At 37.7% G+C, this 24,051-nt stretch overlaps 1 protein-coding gene across 6 annotated transcripts in view; it reads right to left on the bottom strand.

Annotated features, from left to right (window-relative positions):
* Nucleotides 1–24,051, bottom strand: part of Herc1 (HECT and RLD domain containing E3 ubiquitin protein ligase family member 1) — a 172,797-nt gene that overhangs the window by 37,348 nt on the left and 111,398 nt on the right. For 4 of the 6 annotated variants that reach the window (XM_057767484.1, XM_057767483.1, XM_057767486.1 and 1 more), the window contains exons 38-52: nt 22,159–22,934; nt 19,735–19,933; nt 16,997–17,157; nt 15,536–15,652; nt 14,676–14,907; nt 12,409–12,533; nt 11,023–11,243; nt 9,674–9,942; nt 8,850–8,902; nt 8,012–8,212; nt 6,986–7,160; nt 5,762–6,032; nt 5,422–5,635; nt 4,265–4,470; nt 2,759–2,886 (exon numbers count right to left, since the gene is read on the bottom strand). In XM_057767484.1, coding sequence (XP_057623467.1) covers nt 2,759–2,886; nt 4,265–4,470; nt 5,422–5,635; nt 5,762–6,032; nt 6,986–7,160; nt 8,012–8,212; nt 8,850–8,902; nt 9,674–9,942; nt 11,023–11,243; nt 12,409–12,533; nt 14,676–14,907; nt 15,536–15,652; nt 16,997–17,157; nt 19,735–19,933; nt 22,159–22,934 — 3,348 coding nt within the window. The remainder of the gene's footprint in view (nt 1–2,758; nt 2,887–4,264; nt 4,471–5,421; nt 5,636–5,761; nt 6,033–6,985; nt 7,161–8,011; nt 8,213–8,849; nt 8,903–9,673; nt 9,943–11,022; nt 11,244–12,408; nt 12,534–14,675; nt 14,908–15,535; nt 15,653–16,996; nt 17,158–19,734; nt 19,934–22,158; nt 22,935–24,051) is intronic. The other 2 variants (XM_057767487.1, XM_057767488.1) reach the window with 2 other exon arrangements.

Raw genomic sequence — 24,051 nt, 5'->3', positions numbered from 1 at the left:
AGTATACTGGGTTTTTTTTTTTTTTTTTTTGGTTTTTCGAGACAGGGTTTCTCTGTGGTTTTGGAGCCTATCCTGGAGCTAGCTCTTGTAGACCAGGCTGGTCTCGAACTCACAGAGATCCACCTGCCTCTGCCTCCCAAGTGCTGGGATTAAAGGCGTGCGCCACCACCGCCCGGCTAATAAAATCTCTTTTTAATAAGGAAGGAATAAAAGGATATAAACAAATAGAAAATATACATGAACAAAAATGTCTCAAAATGATTTAGAGACTCGATAAAATGTGAGATTATGTCTCACAGTACAGTGTAGATGTACTATAATGTGTACATACACACACACACACACACACAGTATAGATGTTACCCAAAAAAAGTCTACTAAAACAGGCCTGGAGAGTTTTCCAGCTGTTCTAATATGATCAGAAACTAAATGAACATTTGAAACAGGACAAAGTCTAAGAAAGCCTCTTATTTATTTGGAAGCAACTGAAAGCAAAACACTAAAAGTCTCTGTAGAATGACTAGCACAATATAATCAAATATAATCAAAGTAGTTAATACTTTGGAGAGGCCAGGTATAGCTCCAATTAAAAAGATGTACTGTTCATTTGTCCTCATAGCTAATGCTTAAAAGAAACAATGGAGTTGATTGAAAGGAAATAATATTAACGACACGGGAGTAAGGAAGCATGTTTTGAGAAACACATCGTTCACCACTTGATTGATGGCATGGATGCCACTGTTTTTGAATTAGACAATTTGTATAGACTGTGGAAAATAAGGCTACAGATGTTTATAACACAGTAGCACATAAATATCTGTTCATTACCTATGATGTCTCAGATTTTGAGAACAGAATGCCGGAAAAGACATAATCTGAACTCTTCTGTCTTTACAGGAGATTGAATTGGTTAAAAGAACAGAAGCTGAAAGGGCTGTCACACTTCTGTTTATGAAAGACTTCAGTTAGAAAATATAGGGAAACCCCAAGATTAGTAGGAAGGCAAGGACTAAATAACAAAAGGCTATGTAATAATTTTCATACAGTTTGAGCTCCATCGTGGAGCCATAGGAACCCAGAAAAAGTTGAAGTGGGAATGCAGAACATGTCCACTTAGTACAAGCAGTGGTACAGCATATAAGGCATTGGCAAGGGTCACAGAAACAAGCTGGTACTTTATGTATATTTTAGTCTTGTATTACTTACCTCTATGAGTTGAAAAAGAACATTTCACAATATCCAGTCTATATGATAAGACACAGCTTATGTAAATTCTTTTTTTCTTGTTTTCAAGATAAGCTGAGGAGACCTCGCACGACAGCTCTTTTTATTTCTTTTTTTTTAAATATATATTTATTGAGCTCTACATTTTTCTCTGCTCCCCTCCCTGCCTCTCTCCTTCCTCCTTCAATCCTCCCCCAAGGTCCCCATGCTCCCAATTTACTCAGGAGATCTTGTCTTTTTATACTTTCTACTCCTCATGTAGATTAGAGCTATGTAAGTCTCTCTTAGTGTCCTCATTGTTGTCTAAATTCTCTGGGATTGTGGCTTGTAGGCTGGCTTTCTTTGCTTTATGTTTAAAAACCACCTGAATGAGTACATATGATAATTGTCTTTCTGGGTCTGGGTTACCTCACTCAAAATAATGTTTTCTAGCTTCACCCGTTTTCCTGCAAAATTCAAGATGTTACTTTTTTTTTTTTCTGTGTAGTACTCCACTGTGTAAATGTACCACATTTTCCTTATCCATTCTTAGGTCGAGGGGCATTTAGGTTGTTTCCAGGTTCTGGCTATGACAAACAAAGCTTATAGTTGAGCACATGTCTTTGTGGTACAATTGAGCATTCTTTGGATATATATCCAAAAGTGGTATTACTGGGTCATGAGGAAGGTTGTTTACTAATTTTCTGAGAAATCACCACACTGACATCCAAAGGGGCTGTACCAGCTTGCATTCCCACCAGCAATGCAGAAGTGTTCCCTTTTCCCCACAACCTCTCCAGCATAAGTTGTCATCAGTGTTTTTGATCTTGGCCATTCTTACAGCTATAAGATGGAATCTCAGAGTTGTTTTGATTTGCATTTCTCTGATGTCTAAGGATGTTGAACATTTCCTTAAATGTCTTTCAGCCATTTTAGATTCATCTATTGAGAGTTCTCCATGTAGGTCTGTACTCCATTTTTTATTGGATTATGTGATCTTTTGGTGTCCAATTTCTTGAGTTCTTTGTGTATTTTGGAGATCAGACCTCTGTCTGATGTGGGGATAGTGAAGATCTTTTCCCATTCTGTAGGCTGTTGTTTTGTCTTGTTGGCCGTGTCCTTTGCTTTACAGAAGCTTTACAGTTACAGGAGGTCCCATTTATTAATTGTTTCTCTCTGTCTGTGCTGCTGGGGTTATATTCAGGAAGTGGTTCCCTGTGCCAATGTGTTCAAGTGTACTTCCCAGAAAATTAGTATACTGTTATATATCTATAACTAAGCATGTATTTACTAGCAGGCCCTATGCTAATTTCTAATAAGCCTAAATAGAGTTTAAACTATTAACGTTTTACTTTCGGAATTACTACCATGGAAAATTAAACATATACTCTGGATATTTAGAAATACTATTCATTTTTTTATTATTATTTTTTTAGGAATACTATTCTTAAAGAAAAACCTTTACAGTTTTAATGAGAATGGACTACGGTAACCCCACCAAGCCGAGGCATGCTAAAGGCGGCCTCAGCTTTATGCCAGTGGAACAAGCACTTACAGCCTATTGAACACACAGGTCTGTTGCAGTGAGTACTGCTTCTTGGTAACATTCCACACCCGAATAGTGCCATCGTTGCCACTTGTAGCCAGTAGGCCTTTTTTATTACACCAAACACATGTCATTACCTAGAAAAGTTAAAATAGATAAGCCAAGTCAAGTTTTGATTTAAAGGACTTCATCATTTAAAATTTCATACAAAAGTTATCTACCATAAAACTGTAAAATTATCCATGATGCAATCCAATATACATTGTTTCATTTTTTAAATGCCTTGTAAAATACCTACTTTTTTTGTTTGTCTGTTTTTGTTTTTCGAGACAGGGTTTCTCTGTGGTTTTGGTTCCTGTCCTGGAACTAGCTCTGTAGACCAGGCTGGTCTCAAACTCAGAGTTTCACCTGCCTCTGCCTCCCGAGTGCTGGGATTAAAGTAGTGCGCCAACTGTGTCCAGTGTAAAATGCCTATTTGAAATACAGCTTTAAAGTACTATGCCCAAATTCCTTAAAATTATTTGAGACCTATTAAAATCTTTTAGCAAACTTTTATCTTATTTATTATCAGATCTATATGTGTGAATGGGGAAGAACACATATGCCCAGTGAACATGAGGCAGTCGCATTTTGGGGAGTCAGTTCTCTCCAACATTGGGTCATTAGGTTTGGGTGTTAAACACTTTAACCCAATGAGTCACCTTAAAGGCTCCCTATTAAAATCCTGTTTAATTCAATAAAGATAAACATTCTCACATGCTGAGAAGGAATGACTCCAAGAGGCAGAGCAAGCTGCCACACACGTTTCTCATATCCCTTCCAGATGGCACTGATGCTGGTGTGTACTGGAGATAGTGGCTACAGGCCTGTACTGCTTTTGCAGAGGACCCAAGTTTAATTCCCAGCACCCACACTGGCCAGTTTACAGCCACCTGTAGGTCCAGCTCCAGGGGGACTCTGGCCTCCATGGGCACCTGTACTCACATGCACATAGCCCTTCTACTCTTTTACATACCATGATCAAAAAAAAATCTTTAAAATAAAATATATATTCTAAAAGTAATACAGAATATGTAATAATTTTAAATCAATTAATACATTTCAGTACTTGCTTCTTAAAAATTTAGAGGCCTCCTGGGTGGTAGTGTTGCACGTCTTTAACCCTAGCACTCAGGAAGCAGAGGCAGGTGGATCTCTAAGTTCGAGGCTAGCCTGGTCTGTAAGAGCTAGTTCCAGGAAAAACAAAATAAAACAAAAATTCAGAGGCCCACTATATTAGTCAGCTACAATAGATTAGGAATGTCCCTTGTTACATAGATAAGCCTTCATTTTTTAGGAAGTGATTTCTTTCTGTCAACTTACACACAAAGAAACTAGAATTGGCAACTACTTAGGTAAATCTTAATAATCGTGTATATATGTGTGAGAAAAAGAGACACAAAAAAAGAGACATGGAGACCTACACTCTGAGCAGTCAGACAGGTAATTAATACACCTTATATTAAAAATACATACTCTGTTTTGATGAGCCTCCAACTTGATAAAAGAGCATTTTCTGAGATCTCCTCCCATATCGGCGAGTGTTTGTGGAGCAGTTTGGTTGTCACGGTCATGTGCAGCAAGAGTGCGCACAAGCTGTTGAGCAGCCCATTGCCTATGCTGTGAGGACAGCCTAGAGGAGAGGCAGCAGGCTGCCAGGGCATTAGCCAGCTCCAGAGGGCCTACAGCAGAAGGATCATAGGAAGGATGGGCATACAATTGGGCAATAAAACCTGCTTAAACAAAACAATGAAATGATGCCCAGGTGAGAGTTGGTGGTGATGAACAAACAAAAATGGGTTAACCCATTTCTTTAATAAATTAGTTCTTTTTAAGCAATTAGTATACCAAGGTATGCATATAAGATATAAAGTATTTTTCTCACACAAAATTCTATAATAAATCTGATTCACTTCAAATGAATATTTTATTATACATCAATAGTCCTTGTTCTAAAGATTTAGACTGGGAATACAGCAGAAATAATTTTCTAGCCTACGCAAAAGCAAAGGGCCCTTAAGAATAACAACCTAGTGTCTGCTGCTTACAGAGCACATTAGCAAGGACATAACCAGGGTTACAGCTCAGTGACAACACAAGATCAGGACGCACAAGGCCCTGGGTTATAATACTCAATACCAAAAACATGAATAACTTTAAAAATGAATCTTGACAGCTAGTTAAGGAACTAAATCAATGGATCCAAAGTCCACCAATGTCAGCTAAATGTTCTTGACTGAAGCAAAGGTTAGATAGTAATTTAAGAAGTCCTTTCAAAATATTATCTTAAATACTATCTTTACTTAAACTGTATTAAAGAATCCTATCATTTACATTGATTCCAGCCATTACCTATAACACTACTAATTGGTCCATTTTTCTAAATACTCATTTCCTTATCTGTGTAAGCCTGTAAATCCCGGCACTCCGGAGGCACTGGTAAGAGGAGTGCAGGTGTGAGACCAACCTGGGACTACATAGTTAGACCTTGTCTCAAATACCAAAGCTATCTCTGTAATTCTTTTATGTTCTAAACTTAAATGTCCTTTATCACATACAACAATGCAAAACCATACCTCTTAGAACATGAATAAGACAATTAGAAGATTGTACTCAAACAGTATGAAACCTACCTTTCTTTTCTACTTCTGACTTATCATAGTTTGGTCTCAGTTTGGCTCCTTTGTCTGCCAGTAATGCCACAAGGGCTTGAGTTACAACAAAGTTTGGGGAGGTTACAAGCTTATTTTCTTCAGCAATTCCACGGAGAAAGCTGGGTAAAAACTTCCGCTGAATGGGATCATCGACTGTGGTGAGATTGACACCTGTTGCAGCAGAAATCAAGTTCTGAAGAGGCAATTGGGACAAACAATTTAATTTTTACATATTTTTTGGAACAAAAAGATTTAATTTCAAAATGTTCTTTAAGACTACCTGGGAAAAACAGGGCAAGAATGCCAAAAGTTGCCTTACCTGTGTACACAGCTGCACTAGCAGCTTTGCAGCACTTGGCGCATTTGATGCGAGGCATCCCACTGCTGTGCTCAGGTAGGCCAGGCAAGAAATGGGCTTGCTGGTCTTGCTGTGTCCACCTCGTGAACGCTCTGAGGTGCTTGCCATAGCAGAAGGGCTGGTGGAAAGGCCAGCTCTTCCCGCTGCCGCTAAGCACATTAACCGAACCAGTGTACGGATATCTGTTAACCCCAGAGACTCAAGACCAGCAGCCAGGCTACAACTGGAACCACTGCCAGGGATAAAAAAAAAAAAAAAAAAAGCATATCAGACACAAATACACACACACACAAAAGTTTCTTTCCTTTTTTTTTTTTTTTAGTTTTTCAAGACAGGGTTTCTCTGTAGCTTAGGAGCCTGTCCTGGAACTAGCTCTTGTAGACCAGGCTGGCCTCAGATTCACAGAGATCCATCTGTCTCTGCCTCCCGAGTGCTGGGATTAAAGGCGTGCGCCACCACCGCCCGGCTTGAAGAAAGGTTTCTTAAGGGGCAGTTTTGCACCCCACATACACACCACACCATTCTCATCATCAAAGACAGAAACCAAATAAAAGTTATTTAGTTATTTCATCATTAGTCCCACATGTCCTTATATCAAAACATGATGTAAAACTCAAATGGTCATCTAAACTTTTTCTTTATAATGAATATTGTATGCACTGAGAGTTACCAATAAACTAGAATATGACATTTAAAATGTCAACAGAGTGAGAACTTTCAGTCTGGAAATCCCAGGTAGCCACCCTCTAGGTCAAGAAACAAAACTTTGGCAGCACCTCAGAAGCTTGTTGGGCACTCCTCAAAGCCAAGCTGCCTTCAGAAGTAACCGCTGTCTAAGGTCTTGTCTATACGTTAGTCTTGTCTATTTTTAATCTTTATATGATATGAGTTCTGCAGAAATACTCATTGACTCTTTAATTTAATTTTTACCTAGTATCAACTGGAAAAGCTTAATTTTCAATTTCTGGAACAACAAAAAAGATATACAACTACTCTCTTACTAAATTGGTATTTTTTCAAGCTAAAAAGAGCCAAGCAGGAACTGAATAAATACCAATAATGACTAAGTCTAACCTATGTTCATTCAATATCATATTTCAAGTTTAGAAAGCTCTCTCATCTCCCCTCCCAGACTCCTGTGTGAAATCCCTCAGAAGTAACTGCATCACTCGACACAGCACTTACCTGACTGAGAGCAGAGACAGCGCTCGCATGACCATGGTTCTGGCCAGAAGGACCTGAGCTGCAGCAGTCACTCTCCTTAAAGCCACCACTCGGTCATGAGGGTTTGCCAGGGCTGCTGCCTGCTCTCCTAATGTTACTCTTCCCGAGGAACTCTTTTCCACAGAGCCATGGCAACCTGACAGCAGAATTTTGTTCAGTTCTTTACAAAGTAAGATAAAGTACCTGGACTACTGAATTATTTGACCACATTTTATGTAAAGTCTACAAAGAAATGTAACAAGAAATGCATTTTGCTCACCTAGATAGAACTAGCAGAACTTCTTTAAGATATTAAACTTAAAGATTTCTGAGTTAATAGGAGAAAATTTCTACTAAATATGTTTGTTTTTTATTCTTTTTATGTGTCACTTCTGATATTAACAGATATGAGAAAGGTATTTTTAAAAAATACTTTATCTGTTTTTATTTTATGTGTACAAGTATTTTGCCTTCATGTATGTATGTGCACCATGTGTGTGCAGTACTCAAGGAAGCCAGAAGAAGGCAACAAATCCCCTGAAATTGGAGCTATAGACATTTGTGAGCAGTCATGTGGGAGCTGGAAACAGAACTCAGTCATCTTACAAGAGCACCAAATGCTCTTAACCACTGGTCCATCTCTCCAGCCTAAGAAAGGATATAAGTAAAATACACTTTGAATACACATAAGGAGCTATGTCATTAATAGAGCTAATTTTTAAATTCTGGGATGTGTGTTGAGAGGGAGAGAGTGCATGCACATATGAATTTGGCCAGTCTAGTCTAATCAATACTCCAATCAGATGCACTGGAAGATCCTACTGGTGGAAAACAACAGAGGAAAAACCTCATATCAAATTTCTGGCCTATATTCCATGTCCCTCCCCCATCAGATGGCTAAAGAGACTTGTTGGTGTGAAGAGAGGTTAAATCATTAGTTTTATTATCTACCTAAGGAAAGTATTAAAACAGACAACAAGATCAATGACAATCAGCCTTTCAGCTCACCAATTTGCATCAGAGTCTCTTCCATACTGTTGGTAGCTGTGACCATTGCTACTGATGCTCCTAGTGGATCACTGTCAGGGAACTGAACTGGTTCTGGCACAATGCGCCGGTCATTTAAACCAAGTGGTCCAGCAAGTAATTCAAATTCTTCTTCACCTGTTAATTTTTCATCTTCATCAATATCTAACATGTCCCAATCTTCTGGAATTTAAATAAACATATGGCATGTAAACATAAACATGACATTGTTCTGCTAAGAGTGGTTATTTTAAGATACATCTAAAATCATCTAAAATGTTCAAGTCAAAAGTCAAGGCCCACAAAACGAACTACAGCACCATCTTTTGGAGACCTGAGTAAACTGCATTCCTGAAGCACGTGAAACTACAGGAAAGGGAAGTGGAATCAAATCCATAGAAAGGAAGAGCAGATGTTGCAACTGATCATAGAGATTTCAGCTAATAAACATTCAAGCAAATGAGTGCGCCAAAAAGAAAAAAAACAAAAAACAAGTAACATTCATCTCAATGTTTTTCCACAATTAGGATGGAAAAACTTTAAAATGTTACATTTTTTTTCTCATTCTGGGAAAAAAAAAAAATCAAACCGCAAAGAAATTAGCACTCTATAGTAAGGCTAACATTTGATCCTGGGTTCTTTCTCCTGACTTTAAAGGACAGGATGCTGCTATCAAGCAACTTCTGATGCACTGAGGGAAAGCTCTAGTTAATACGTACATAAACACAAACACACATGAGGGTAAGATTTAGTAGCAGATGTTAAACAAGGAGTATCCATAAAAATATGTGTAAAATAAGGAAGCTCTCAAAACAACTACCTTCATACACACTGTCCTGCTTGCCAATTAGATCTGGAGCTTGTCCCTTGTACCTGTACCAAACATGAAGAACATTGTGTTTTTATATAAAAGTTAGTACCCAACTGCAAATTAAGTCATTAGAATATTGTAAGAATTCATTAATAAAGCAGCAAGAAGTAAAAAGTGTCTTGTGTTATGGGACAAATGCAGTAAAAACTGTTGTATGTACATACATGCTTACAGATCAATGGCTGCTTCACACACACACACAAAATCAAAAAAAAGAACAAAAACTAGGGACATTTCTGGTCACCTCCAATAACTCTTTTAAATCAAACTCTGTCCTAGAAAGTGTCAAAAATTTAAAAGTTACAGAACTAGAGGTTAAGTATACAAAGTACATGTGTCCTTTTTTTTTTCATAGAAGCTTATTTAAACAGAGCAGTACACTTTTACATCAAGAAAAATATCTCAGTTAAGATGCCAGAAATATGTTGAAAAAGGTCAACTTGAAGTCTTGACCCTACACTTCAGAGGATTATGATGAAGATCCTGATCACAACCTGCCAAGATGCTAATAGCTGACACAGTCAAACTGCCATGAAGGGCCTGCTGCTACGCCACTACGCCTGCGGTATCAGGAGACTAAAAACAGCTCCCAGATCTGTTGGGAATGGAACTCCTTGACCTCCATAAGTTCTGCCCCCAATTCAGTCAAAACTAATTCTTTACAATGAAGGGGAAAAATAAACAAACAAAAAACAAAAACAGTTCCCGTGTCTTAACAGAATAAGATGTTCTCATTCAAGAAGGTTGGGATCTAAAACACAATTTCAAGGTACCTTTCAGAATTTGTAGTCTTGGTTTTGGTCTTCAGAGCTAAGTACTTCTCCCTGCAGCTGCCACAAAGCAGGTAGTATGGATTTCCACTCCCACATTCACCACCAAACCAGCCATCTACATAGGAGCCATTGCTGCGATAGCCCTGGCGGTTTGCACTGCGCCCGCAGCCAGGGTGGTTTCTCTTCATGTGCTGATTGAAGCTGACGACGTTGCATTCACACAGTTCACACACCACTACTTCTTCCCTGTCTTCAGACTCACAAACATGCTGCACAAAATGATTTTATACCAAATTATGGTCAATTTAGCATTAGAGGTAGATTATTTGTGATATTAAACTAGCTATTTTTTAATATCCTATAATAGTTCAAGGATGTTCATTAATACTACATAATTTTTTTTCAAATAAGAATTCAGACCACATAATCTGTAGGTATTCTTTCCTCTTTTTTATTTGCTTAAACTATAACATTAAGATTACCCTACTGGGGGCTGGAGAGATGGCTTAGCGGTTAAGAGCACTGCCCGCTCTTCCAAAGGTCTTGAGTTCAATTCCCAGCAACCACAAGGTGGCCCACAACCATCTGTAATGAGGTCTGGTACCCTCTTCTGGCTAACTGTATAATAAATAAATAAATATATTTTTAAAAAGATTACCCTATTGAAAATAAGAATTAAATAATTTAAATCTGCCTCAAGCCATTAAAAAAAAACTCTCTAGTGAAAACACTTTCACCTGGCCACAAAATAAGACCTACTTTCTGAATTAGTAAGATATTCTACTGTGATTCATTTATGTTATTAATCTAATCAAGCAGATAAAAGATCACATCGATGAGTTTTTTAGCCTCCCTACTATAAAAATGTATTGCTAAATAATGTATACACATAAACCCACATGAACCTTGTCCCTGGATGAAGGGTATTATAAGATGTGGGAGGGCACTGGTTCCCCAAATAAGGTCTTACACTGATTAAATAGAATATATGAAGAAGAGCATGCACTCAGGAATGTGAGTAAAGAAAACATGTTAGATAATTCAGCAGTATGTAGTAGGGCCTAATGTCAAGTTTTGAAACTACTCTTCAACATCACAATGAAACATTACCACAATACGGCTCTAGTCATCTAGTCTGGGGAGAGAAGCAATAAAATCACACAGAGAAAGCAATGAGAGACTTTCTTATCAGTCTGTAGGTATCAAAGCAATGCTCAAGCATTAAATCCCTAAACTTCAGGATGAGATGTAAGGCTTTTTCAACTCTAGACAAGGCCGCTGTTAGTAAGCTGTATGAACAGGAGGGCAGGAAAATAAGTCAGAGCAGCCCCCGCTGCAGTCACACACACCCAGGTAGGCCAATCCAGTACCTCTGGGATCCACATTCCCAGAATATCATTGTCACTGGTCAGGTCTTGTCCAAACATAGCTTCCATTGCTTCATCATCAAGATCAATTTCCAATTCCTCATCTAAATTAAAGTCATACAACGCCCCTGGGTCTTGCTGCAAAGATATTCCTTCTCTCCGACTTTGATTCCTGTGAGCCTGCACAGAGCGGTATAACCCCGCTCAGAACAAAACAAAAAAGGCATTTTATTTGCATGAATAAAATAATATTGACTATTTCGCCAGTTCTTAATTGTCACCCATGTAGAAGAGAACCTACCTCAGCTACTTCTTTGGATTCTAGAGCATATACCTCAAATTACAATTATCACATGCTTCCTCATCTAGAAAATATACCATCTCTCAGGCTACTTACTGTTAAGGTTAAATAAGGTACTATATACAAAAAATGTTTAAACTATTATATTGTTATTTGTGTTATAAATATTATTTATTTATGTTAAAAATGTCAACCATTATTACTCTTCCAGGTCCATTTTTTAAAATTCAGCTTCTCTTTATTTTATGGTAAATTCATAGCTTATATTTTCTAGACAAGTTTCAAATTCCTTTTTCATGGTTCCCATAAATTATCAAATCATCACTTATGTTTTAATATTTTGATAATAAAATTCTTTTTTAACAATGAATAATGTAGTTTCTAGTTTGGAAAATATATTCCCTGTGGCTAGGGATATAGCTTAGTGGTACAGTACTTACACAGCATGTATAAGTCCCTGGGCGTGATCCCTAGCACTGTGATGATGATGATGATGATGATTAAAATAATGGAAGAGATATATCTCAGTGGCGGAGTGTTTACCTACAATGTGTAAGGCTCTTGGCTCAATCACCAGTATCATAAAAACCAGAAAGTAAAAAGAAAATAAATTCTCATGACCCCTCCATCCTAGAATTTACAAGTGTATTGAGAGAATTTATTTTTGCGTATCTAGGGCCTAGTGGTGAGGCTCTAAAATCTTTTGTGTGGTACAGTGCCCCTCCCAGAAGCTTCTGACTACTAACGTTAAACATTAAAAATGCACCATCACTTCTCAAATTGTAACTGACTAAAGGCAGAGAGAAGAGCTACAAAATCTTTCAAAATCTACAAGGGGCCACAATAGCCTTCTATATTTGAGGCAACTTAAAGATAACCCTATGAATACATGCTATGACTGTTAGTGAAATAATATAGTGTACAAAATTATATGCAAACAGCTGCTCCACTGAGAAGTAGCAATAATGAGTTCACTTAGCCTTTAGCTTGTATCTCCTTTACTGTTGTTTACATAACGATTTTTAAATGAGATCTTTTACCAAGAGAGCAATATAAAAAATAATTACCTGCTCTTGCAAGCAATGTACGAGCTGCCAAGTCAAACTTGTGCCTTCTTGTTACTGTTGAGCGGCTTCTAGCTGGTGGTCCACTTCCAGAAGCTGCATTCTCTGTATGATCCAGATTATCAGGGCTACAAAAGCAAGTTTGAAGAGAATGCTCTCATGAAAAGAAAGCAAAAATACAAGCTTCCTTGTACCTTTTCCCCCAAATATCACTGAGAATAAAATAGTTTGTGTGTGTGTAGGTGCACATGTCTGTCTGTCTGTGAGAATGTGTGTGGTGCTGTTTCTTTAGGTACTGTCTTTATTTTTTCCCCCTTAAGACAGGGTCTCTAACTGCCCTGGAACTATCTAAGGAAGCTAGATGGCTGACTGGCTAGTGAGTCCTGTGGATCCACTCATCTCTATCTATCTAAATGATGATGATGTGGTGTGTGTGTGTGTGTGTGTGTGTGTGTATGTGTGTGATATGGTGTGTGTGGTGTTTGTGTGGTACGTGTGGTGTGTGTGTGTTCTGTTGTGTGGGGAGGGTGTATGTGTGTGTGTTTGAGACAGGGAATTGCTATATACTCTGCCTAGTCTGAAAATTAATATTCAGACAAGGATGGCCTTGAGCTCAGAAATCCACATCATTCTGTTGGGATTAAAGGTATGTACAACAACACCTGGTTGTGTCTGGGACTTTTTTTTAAAGTGTTCTGGGAAACAAACTCAGATTGCAAGTTCTTTACAAATTGAGTTAACATCCCTTAAACAGGTTTTTATGGATTAAACATTTTAATTAAAATGAAGATATACCACCATAATAGAGTATCATAAAATAGAATACCAACATAATATTTTTGCTTGCTTTGTCATTTTCAATGTCTTTGGTTATAAAACCATCTTATTAGTTTTTTAATACTGACATTATCAAATGATGAAATGGACATGATTAGCATATAGCATTTTTGGTGGAGAAGAGTTGTTGGGGATTAAACCCAGTGTCTCCTGCATACTAAGCATCTACCACTGAGCTATCCCCTCAGCCTATGACAAAACTTTGAAACATCTTTCATTCCTTATGAAACTCTTTAGTTTTAGGTTTGTCATACACTGCTTCTTGGGCATTAATTTTATCTGAATTTGGATTCTGCCAACAGTAAAATGATGCTTAATTCATGTCTAAAATCAAACAGGATCAGAAATGGATAATGTGGCTTTGCCTGTAGTGTGAAGCCTGAAGTATCATCCCAAACCCCACAGCAAAAGAGAAAATAACTTCAAACTAAATGACAAATTATTAAATACTTATCTAAAATGAATGAGAAACTGTGCCTAGGGGAAACATACTTAAAATTAAATTAAGAAGATACTCATAGAGCTTATTAGAAAAATTATTTGCAAGTTATATAAGATAAAAGTCTTGGTAACAATAGAACTTGATGGTTAAATAATAAAAAAAATTAAAAATAAAAAATTAAAAAGGCAGTACTGGGGAGAGGGCTCAATGATTAAGAGCAGTGGCTGCTCTTCCAAAGGACACAGGTTTGATTCTCAGCACCCACATTCACAGCTCATAGCTGTCTGTAATTCCAGTTCTAGGGGACTGCTACTCACTCTAGCTTCTGTAGGCAACAGGTATGAATGTGGTACATAAACACATATGCAGGCAAAATATTTATAAACATAAAATAAAAGTTTTAAAATAAAAAAGAAAATATAGTCATAAGAAATGTAAAATGAAAGTGATTATAGGAGAAATTTTAGGTTATTTATTATATCTCATAGGGTACATAGACTTTCTTTCACAGCTAAAAAATATGAACACTAATACCAGATAGTAAAAGCTACAGGATTTGGGAGTATATCTATATATGTCAGTGTTAGAATAATTGCCTACCATATATATAACTTTGGATTTGGTCCCCAGCACTGAAGAAAACTTTAGAATAAATGGAAATAAATTAGAATTTAATTAAAATGAGACAGACAAGTCTATTTATATAAAATTCATTAATTAAATCAGCTGGTATTTTGGGTTTTTGACAGTGTTAAGAACTAAACTCAGGACCCTGTGCATTCTATGAAAGCACTCTAGCACTGAAGTACTTTTTAGCCAATTAAATCAATGTCTAATATTAAAAAAAATTCATTAGATTATAACTAAAATGCCAATCTTTTCATATTCTTACTAAATTTATATAGCAGTAGAAGCAATTATGAAGGGAAGGAAATGAGGCTTTAGAGAAACTACTTATGACACAGAAGACTTAGGTAAACCAGGATTTTACCTTTCACTAAAGCCTTCCTCCATTTCAGCAGCATCAGCTGATGGGATGTCTCCTGGTGACTGCAAATAACAGGGATCATTGGACTTCCCACCACTTCCCAGAACTGCTGTTCCATGTCTGGGGTCTGCTGTGCTGCTTGGCTGGGGCTCCTCTTCATCCTCATGCCCAGGGTGCTCAATCATCCACATAGCAAGAACAGTGATATTCTGGGCATCAGCCTCTCCTCGAGCACCTGTACGGGGAAAAGCAGTGTGGGATACTGAACATGGATAAAGTAAACAATGACTTATGTTATTAGTTTAAGAGTGCTTGTTCTAATGATTTTATAAAGGATCTGCTATTTAGAATCTTAGAAAGATAAAAAGAGGGGCTAGAAAAATGTTTCAGCATGTAAGAGTGCTTGCTGTTCCATTCCCAAGACCCATGTCAGGCATCTCGCAACCGACTATAACTCCAGGTCCAGGGGATCCAATGCCCTTTTCTGGCCTTGGTAGCTACCTGCTTTCTCTCTCTCTCCTCTCTCTCTCTCTCTCTCTCTCTCTCTCTCTCTCTCTCTCTCTCACACACACACACACACAAATATCTTTTAAAAAAATCTTAAGATGATCTTTTAAAAAATGCTTCCTTCAATAACATTTAAGACTGGTCATAGCCGGGCGGTGGTGGCGCACGCCTTTAATCCCAGCACTTGGGAGGCAGAGGCAGGCGGATCTCTGTGAGTTCGAGACCAGCCTGGTCTAAAGAGCTAGTTCCAGGACAGGCTCCAAAGCCACAGAGAAACCCTGTCTCGAAAAACCAAAAAAAAAAAAAAAAAAAGACTGGTCATATCTACAGATATTGAACTATAAAACAGATCCTACCTGTAGCTTCCATGGCTTTGGCAATCTGTCGAAGAGAGAAGCCCATTTCCAGCAAGGGGACTGCAATTGCTGGGGGAGGAGGAGAGGTTGAAAGTCTGCTGCTTGGGTCTGACAAGGCTGAAGCAAAAGAAAGAGAAAAATGGGCTTGACTACTACACACCATACACCCAGTGTATATATACATAGTAACCATGGGACTTCAATTTCCTAGAATTACTCAAATTCAACGCATATTTACTAATAAAATAAGATAAATAAAACTGGGTATCGAATTACATGCCAGCAATCCTAGCATTCAAGGGACTGAAGCAGAAGGATCATGATTTTGAGGCAAGTCCAATAGAGGGTTTTTTTTTTAAATGATTGTTTACTTTCTGTTTAAAAACGCAAATACAGCTAAATTTTTCATCGCAATATAGGGCTGTTGTACAGATAAGTAAATATGCTAGTAATAAAAATTAAAATATACAAAATTTGCAAGCAGTGCACAAAGAAATCTTTTTCTCCTGAATGAATGTAGAATTAACAGCAAACCAGAAGTTTTTTTTTTTTTTTTTAAATATTTATTTATTATGTATACAGTATTCCATCTGTGTGTATGCCTGCAGGCCAGAAGAGGGCACCAGACCCCATTACAGATGGTTGTGAGCCACCATGTGGTTGCTGGGAATTGAACTCAGGACCTTTGGAAGAGCAGACAATGCTCTTAACCTTTGAGTCATCTCTCCAGCCCCCCAGAAGTTCTATGTTCTCTGAATGTTAATAGGTAGCTCCTACAACTATGGACAGAGTTTGGATATGACGATGTCATCATCTGATCCAGCTCCCACTCTCTAATATAATGATAATGTTCTTTATAGCAATGGATCTAGGATCATCTGTGCATTTTATCTGGTTGTCAAGATCCTTTGGTCTCTTTAGCTTTCCTCTGCTAGTATTGGAGATCAAACTTAGGGCCTTAGAAACATTCCAGGCAAGTACTCTCCCACTCTATTTTTACTTTTAATTTTGGGACAAAGCCTCATTAAGTTGTTCAGGCTGATTTTGAACTTGAGATCCTTCCACCTCAGCTTCTTTAGTTGCTGGTAAACAACTGTAATACATGAAAAATAATGGCCTAGTTATTTTGTATAAAGTCCTTCAATTTGGATTTCTCTGATGCTTCCTTGTGGTACATTATAATTGTGTGGGTTATGAATGAAGTTATGATTAGAAAGACATCTATAGCATTGAACATTGGCTTATAAGGAAAGAAGGAAGGGTATATGTGGTTGATATGGATGTTACTTCTCTCCAAATGGCCATAATTCAATCTACAATTCAAAATATAGAAGGCACTCAGTTTGAAAGTGAAATCTTTCACTAAATCACTTTTTATAATCAATTAAGAAAAACCCACAATGATTATATAACAAAGTCACAAAGAGGTTTGGGTACTGCAGTACATGACAGCAGATTTACCTGTGCGGTTAGCTGGCCTTGTAGACTGGGAATCAGGAGAAGTTAAACTTTGCCTCCTTCCTACTTCATCAGAAGGAGAGGTTGGTAGTGATGATATTGGAGGAGTCTGTGCACGACGTGTAGGAAGTACAGTGGTGGTTGGATAACTAGAGAACATTTGCCTTTAAGAAAAACACAATGATTAGCAAAAAAAAAAAAAAATCTCAACTGGGACTGGTAAGAAACAGGCATGTCATGAATCTTCTTACAGAAGAAATTAGAACCTGGAAGACAGCACAAGTTAGCTATAATTTAATACAGGGTGATGAAAGAAAGATTCTTCAGTATTAAAAGTAATTATGTCATAGGGTACTCTTAACTATGAAAGTAATATTATATTCCTAGAAAAAGAGCAGCAACATACTGGGGAGTGATATAGCAATTATAAAAGAAATGAACAATCCTTGCCTTTATGAAGTTTTTCTTCTATAATATCAAAGTGACAAGGGTATTTTGGTATGAATATAGCGGTCAAGAAACTAAAGAAGAATTAGCTAGACTAGAGATGTGGCTCAGATGGTAGAGTATTTGCCTAGCATGCACAAAACCCTGGGTTCAATCTCCAGCCTTGTATAAAACTTGGTGTGGTGGCACATTTTATAATCCCAGCAATTGGGAGGTAGAGATAGGAGTTCAAGGTCATCCTTGGCCTTTTACGAAGTTCAAGAGTAGCCCAGGATACATAAGACCCCATAACAAAAACAAAAACAGGAGAACTGATGTTTACCTCAAATATAAATCTACTAGCTAAAAAATTAACATATTGATCTCAGGTATTAACTTACAGAAAGAATAAGTGTCCAGTTACCCAGCGCAATTGAAAAATAGTGGGTAAGCATGATATGCCAGAGGGAGCTAACATGTCTGACACTAAGGGGGGATAAACAGTATATGAATGACAGGCACAGGAAGGATAGGCACTCCCTCTCACACTGAGAAGGTGGACACTAACCAGAGTCAAGTCCAGATCTGTCCCCCAAAGTAGGAGCATTTTCTTTTCTGCGGTGCTGCAGATTGAATGTAGAACCACTTGCATATGCTAGGCAAGTGCTCTACCACCAAGCTTTAGTCTCTGCAATCAAAGCACTATCTAGCTTCAGAAGAGCCCTGTTTATCCAATCAACCATGGTATACAGAGGGAGTCTTGTGGAGGTAACTGTAGTTCCAATCAATTCCAAGCCAGTAATAGAGAAACAAAGACTAAGAAGAAAGGAAAATTCTAGGAGTGTACCTTTGAGTTCAATTTCTACTACTAAAGAAATAGAGGAAGTCATCTGGTGGGCACCTATGGCAACAAAGGGCATGATTCTACCCTTTGATACTATGCCTATTCTAGTCAGAGCCTCAAAGGAGACAAGAGGTCACAGATTCTCTGTGAACACTTTTAAATTCTGAAATTCTGAAATCGCCGGAAGAATTAAAAACCCATCAGCAGCTCCTAGAACCGTGACTCAAATGAAAGAGCTAATAAACAAGTGTGCATCAGTGCTCCTCTGCACAAATATACAGTGGCAATTTTCAAAATAGTGTGTATACACACACACACACTCGGAAAATGTAACGAATGCCAACTATGGGCTCTACATACCTACTAAATCCAGTTTCCTAGGGCATGTAATCCCAGAACTTTCAAATAGCTCCTAGGTGGGAAAACTGTGCACACCAAAACTTGAGAATCACTAATGGCAGAGTATTCCCTTCTACTGTCTAGTTCAGTGAGAATAAAGACAATCTATCCAAGAGGAATAGCAGAGGGAAAGGCTAGTTTGCTTTCCTTACTTCACTTAAGCCAATCTTTCCATGAAGGTCTCTAAAGCCTCACCAGTATGTATAGGAGCTGCAAACTAAGCAAAAAGGAATTTAAGTAAGTAAGCATTGTATAGAATTCACCCTTATTACATAGAGATGGCTGAAGAAGCACCTTAAAACATGTTCTTTTCATTTGAAAAGAGTAAAAATGGAATATAGAGCTACTGAGATGACTCAGAGGGTGAATGAGCTTACCACAATGGCATGATGAGCTAAGTTCAGTCCCTGCAATCTATACAAAGGTGGAGAGAACCAACTCGCCAAGCTGTCTTCTGACCTCCACATGTGTACTGTGGTATGTGGGCTCTCATGCCGCATAAATGGTAAAATAAATGTTTAAAAAAAAGAAAAAGGAAAAGAAAAAAAGAATTATGTTCAAAAGGGAAAGACCCGAAGAGAAAGAATTATTTCATGTAGATGATTTCTTTTTCTTTGTACTTTACAACTCAAAATTCAAGTATTGGCTGGAGATATAGCTCAGCATTGGAATATTTGAGTAACATGTAAGGGTCATGAGTTTGATTCTCAGTAGCAGCACCAACCCCCTGTCCCCAACATACCCCCCCAAAACCAGGAAGAAACAATTACTTTGCTTTCTGAAGAAAACAAGTCTTTAAAAGCTTAGCCAAGTCAAGTATGGTGGTGCACACTTACACCCCCTATACAGACACAGGAGTAGACCTGACCTACCACTAACTGGTTTTGAGAGTTCAGGACAAGTCCTAACTTCAGAGGGGTGTTTCTATTTTCATGAGGATATATTTTCACTATATGATCCCAGGTTCTTTCCAGCTCTGGAATACCTGGATTTAACTTGGCACACTATGTTAAGAGGAACAAGGTGCTTTGAGAAGCCTAAGTGTGACAGACATAAAGGCCAACTTCTCTACCTGAGAAGACTAAGTGGCATCACCCCTGGAGACTCAGACGCGGGCACTGTTTCTGTGTCAGTGACAGGAGTGGTGGCAGTTGTGGTGTCCTCGAGGGAGCTACTCATAAAGGAAGTTGTGCTGGACGCTGATGGGCTGGTGGTAACTGGGGTTTGTGCTTGCTGGGTTTGGTCACTTTCTTCGGCTTGTTGATCAATCTCTGTAAACCAAAGGTTAAGAAAACAGTAAGGATTTGTCTTTCTCAAAAGCAATAGTCAAAAAACCGGAAAACTCTAACTTAAATGTTTCTAGAGGTAGGTTTGGTTATGGACACCTATAATCCTAGCACTTGGGAGGCTAAAGCAAGAAGATTATCTTGAGTATAAGGGCACGTTGGGCTATATATCAAGGAGCCAAGATTACAAAGTGAAACCTGGCTTTGAAACATCAAAGTTCCTATACATATTTTCTGAAGGAATTTCAAAAAAAGTTCTTAAACACACACACACACACACACACACACACACACGTTCTTATTTCACTACTATATTCACTATTTTAGATTCTACAGCCCCTTGCAATTAGTTTGGATTTTAAAGAATTCTCTTTCAAACAAATTAAAATTGGGGGATATAGTGACACACTCTTTTAACCCAGGCACTCAGGGAGCTGAGGCAAGAGGACTGTAAGTTAAAGCTAGCCTAACCTACTTGAAACCAGGCCCTGTGTCAAAAGGGGTAGGGAGATGTCCAAAATTTGAGGATATTTCAATATATCCAAACACTAAAACTATTTATCTAGCATTTTGATTTTGATACTTACCTCTAGTGTTAGCAAAGGCATATAAATACGAAGAATAACAACCTTGATGGAAATTTCACGCTATGACTTGAAGGGTGTGTGTGTCAAAAATGTATATTTATAGTTTTCTTTCTCCAGTAAGGGAACAACAAATAAAGGAGCAGTTACTACAAAAACAACTAATTCTAGGGATGGAGAGATGATGACTCGGTGGTTATGGGCACTGGCTACTCTTCCAGACAACCTGAGTTCAATTCCCAGTACTCGCATGGCAGCTCACAACCATCTGTAATTCTAGTTCCAGGATCCAGTACAGTCTTTTGGTCTCAGCAGGTACTAGGCACACAAGTGATGCACGGACACACATGTAGGCAAAACACCTATACACTTAAAAAAGTTAAATTTTTTTTTTCCAAGACAGGGTTTCTCTGTGTAGCTTTGGAGCCTGTCCTGGAACTAGCTCTGTATACCACGCTGGCCTCGAACTCACAGAGATCCACCTCCCTATGCCTCCTAAATGCTGGGATTAAAGGTGCCACCACTGTCTAGCTGTAAAAATTTATTTAAAAAACATAGCTAATTCTTAGGTTTACTACCTGGCCACGTGCTTTCATAAACAACTTAAAACATGCCTACTTATATGTACCATGTACTTCTCTCTCCTGTGTACTATCTAAACTAAGATGGAACAAGAATGAGGGCTAAGGAAAGGGAGTAGAAGCAGAAAGAATAAAGACCCAACATTCTTTTTTCTCTTCCCCTTTCCCCTTTTTTTTTCTTTTACATTTTTTTTTCTTTCTCTTCTACCTGTCCCTTTAGGTAAAGTCTCATATAGCTCAGTCAGGCCTCAAAACTGATTTGTTGCCAAAAACGTCCTTGAACTTCTGGTTTTGCCTCTGCTTTCCAAATCCTGGGGTTCCAGTACTGTATCACCTCTCTCGGTATAGTACAAGCTTCTTGAAGGAAAAAGACACTGTTTTATGTAGGATTCAATGAGTATTTTCTCAATGATTCTCATTTTTATTTAAAACTTTGTACTATTTCTCAAAGTGAAGATAAAGATAATCAAAGCCAGGATCTTTTCACACAATATACTGTTTATGAAATAGCACATCTTAAAAACATCTCTGAGATGTTTTAAGAATATATTTTAAATCAGATCAATAAATAATTGAATACTTTTTGAAGAATGAATTAAATGTCAGATGTTTTTGTCTGCTTCTTTTTCTTTTTATTTTTTTGGAGACAGGATCTCATTATATAGCCTTGGCAGTCCTGGAATTCACTATGTAAAGCAAGCAGCCTGACATTGAACCCACAGAGATCTCTCTGACTCTGTGTTCTGAGTGCTGGAATTAAAGGGGGCACCACCAGAACTGGTAATTTCAGCTTTCCAAAATTTAATAACAATTATCAAATTTTAGTGTTTATATAGATTAAAAATAGAAAATTACAGGTATACAATAATTACTAATGTAAAAGTAACGAAACAATGACCATTTATCTTACAAAAGAAAAACAATGTCAAATTCCTTTGGCATACATATATATGTATGTATGTATGTATACATACACACATTTACAAATCATTTGTAGGATTATGTTACTTTTAAGTTATGAATATTTCTTCATCAGGTAACATACCTTGTTTAATTTTGCCCCCAAATTGGTCTTCCACAAGCCCATGGACCACCAGTTTGTAAATCATAGCTTGAGCCCGTTCCAGATCAGCTAACCCCAACGCTCGCTTTATGGGTGACCGCATGACTGCTCGCTTCACCATGTGCCGCATCAGGAACTGTAGAGCAGCACGCATCTCCACATCCTCGTGAACAACTGGAGAGCTTGCACAGTCTGAGTTGTGACCATTTTCAGCTAGAACTTTTGGAATCAGCAAGAGCTCAGCATATTTACTACAGCCAAGAAGAGCACTAAGTGACTTCATAGCACCAAGGTAGAGATAGGAAAGCTGGACTGCTCTGATTTCTGACTGAGCTATGTCGTGGGTTTTGGATATATGTTCATGATTTTTTCTTTTTCCTTCTGTTACTTGATGTTGGGATTCCACACCTGGCAGTGTTGGTTCTAAAGAAAATGAAGCTATTTCATTTTCTGATTTGGAGCTTGTGGTACCCTGACTTTTGACATCATCAGATATTAACCCTGTTCGCACATCTAAAATAGATTCACTCTCAGGTTTCTGCTCAGTGTCCCCCTTTTCTTCAGACTCATGACGGTGTTTCTTTTCATGTCGCTTGATGCTCTGTTTCCCCACATCTTCATGAATGCCTGTCAGGTATGTTAGGTCCAGCAGCACAGAAGCTGTCAGGCCTCGGAATCGCGCCACATCAAACAGCAGTGGTTCACAGGGTTCCAGGTTATACAATGGAGTATCACTAGGCGACCAAAAAGTTGGGAAGCTTTAATAAAGATCAGAATGACACAGGAAAAAGCAAGTGAGGGAAAGACAGGAGGAAGGTACAGAAAATAACGTAGACAAAACAAGACGCATCATGTACATAACACAGAGAATCGTTTACACAAACTGACATCATTACGGAATGAAAAAATGATATTATGAGAAAATGGAGATGTAATGCTAAATGCAACAACAATGAAATGTACATGTGCTTTCAAATGAGAATATTTATCAATATATAATATAAAGCAGAATAGCAAACTTCCCAGGTCTAACTACCTTAGAGCTCTGGAAGCATATGGACTCTGTTGTTATCACTCAACCTTGCCATAATAGTGCCAAAGCACCCACTGATACACAAAGCAAAAGAATAAGGCTATGTAACTTTACTTGCAGAATAGGAGATAAGGCAGATGTAGTTTGATGTAAGCTAGTTGGATAATTTACATAATAAATCTAGTTTGTGTTGAGTATGTAGTAAATTTTTGTAAACTCTTCCATAGGAGACTTTCTCGTTAAAAATTTTACTTTGTAATCTTCAATTGATACACACACTATAGTTTAAGCAAGAATATAATCATATATTCAGGATATATGGCATAAAATTCCTGAAGTTTAAGAGTCATATCGATTACAGAAAATACATGAAAGAGCTTAGCAAGTATCTGAAGTTTTGCTGTAATCGCCTACTTCTTGACTCTCTTATCTTCCTAATCTCATTTTCCCTTTGCCACATTTTTCTTTTCTCATTTATTAATTTACATATTTTACTATGCTACACATATATAAATAAGATATTGACTCTTCTCTGAAACAAAGCAAAGACTAAAGGCAAAGGAAAACACTTATGTGATTTTGTAAAGCTGTCACTGCGTTTCTTAGGTTTCTGTGAGATGAAGGATATACAACAAAGTCCATTATAGTCAGACAAAACATATAAACTTTACATATATGTGTTTTTTCAACTGAGTCTATCATGTTTATTTAGTTCCAAAATAGTACTACTTTCATTAAATACTATAAATCACTCTTTAAGATAATGTTCTGTCATATTAATATACAAAAGAATCACATTAGCTAATATAATCAATAATTACATAATATTAATAATAAATCCT

Source organism: Chionomys nivalis, chromosome 4 (assembly GCF_950005125.1).
Source record: "Chionomys nivalis chromosome 4, mChiNiv1.1, whole genome shotgun sequence".
Classification (NCBI taxonomy): Eukaryota; Metazoa; Chordata; class Mammalia; order Rodentia; family Cricetidae; genus Chionomys; species Chionomys nivalis.
This window is presented reverse-complemented; position numbering and strand designations above follow the sequence as displayed.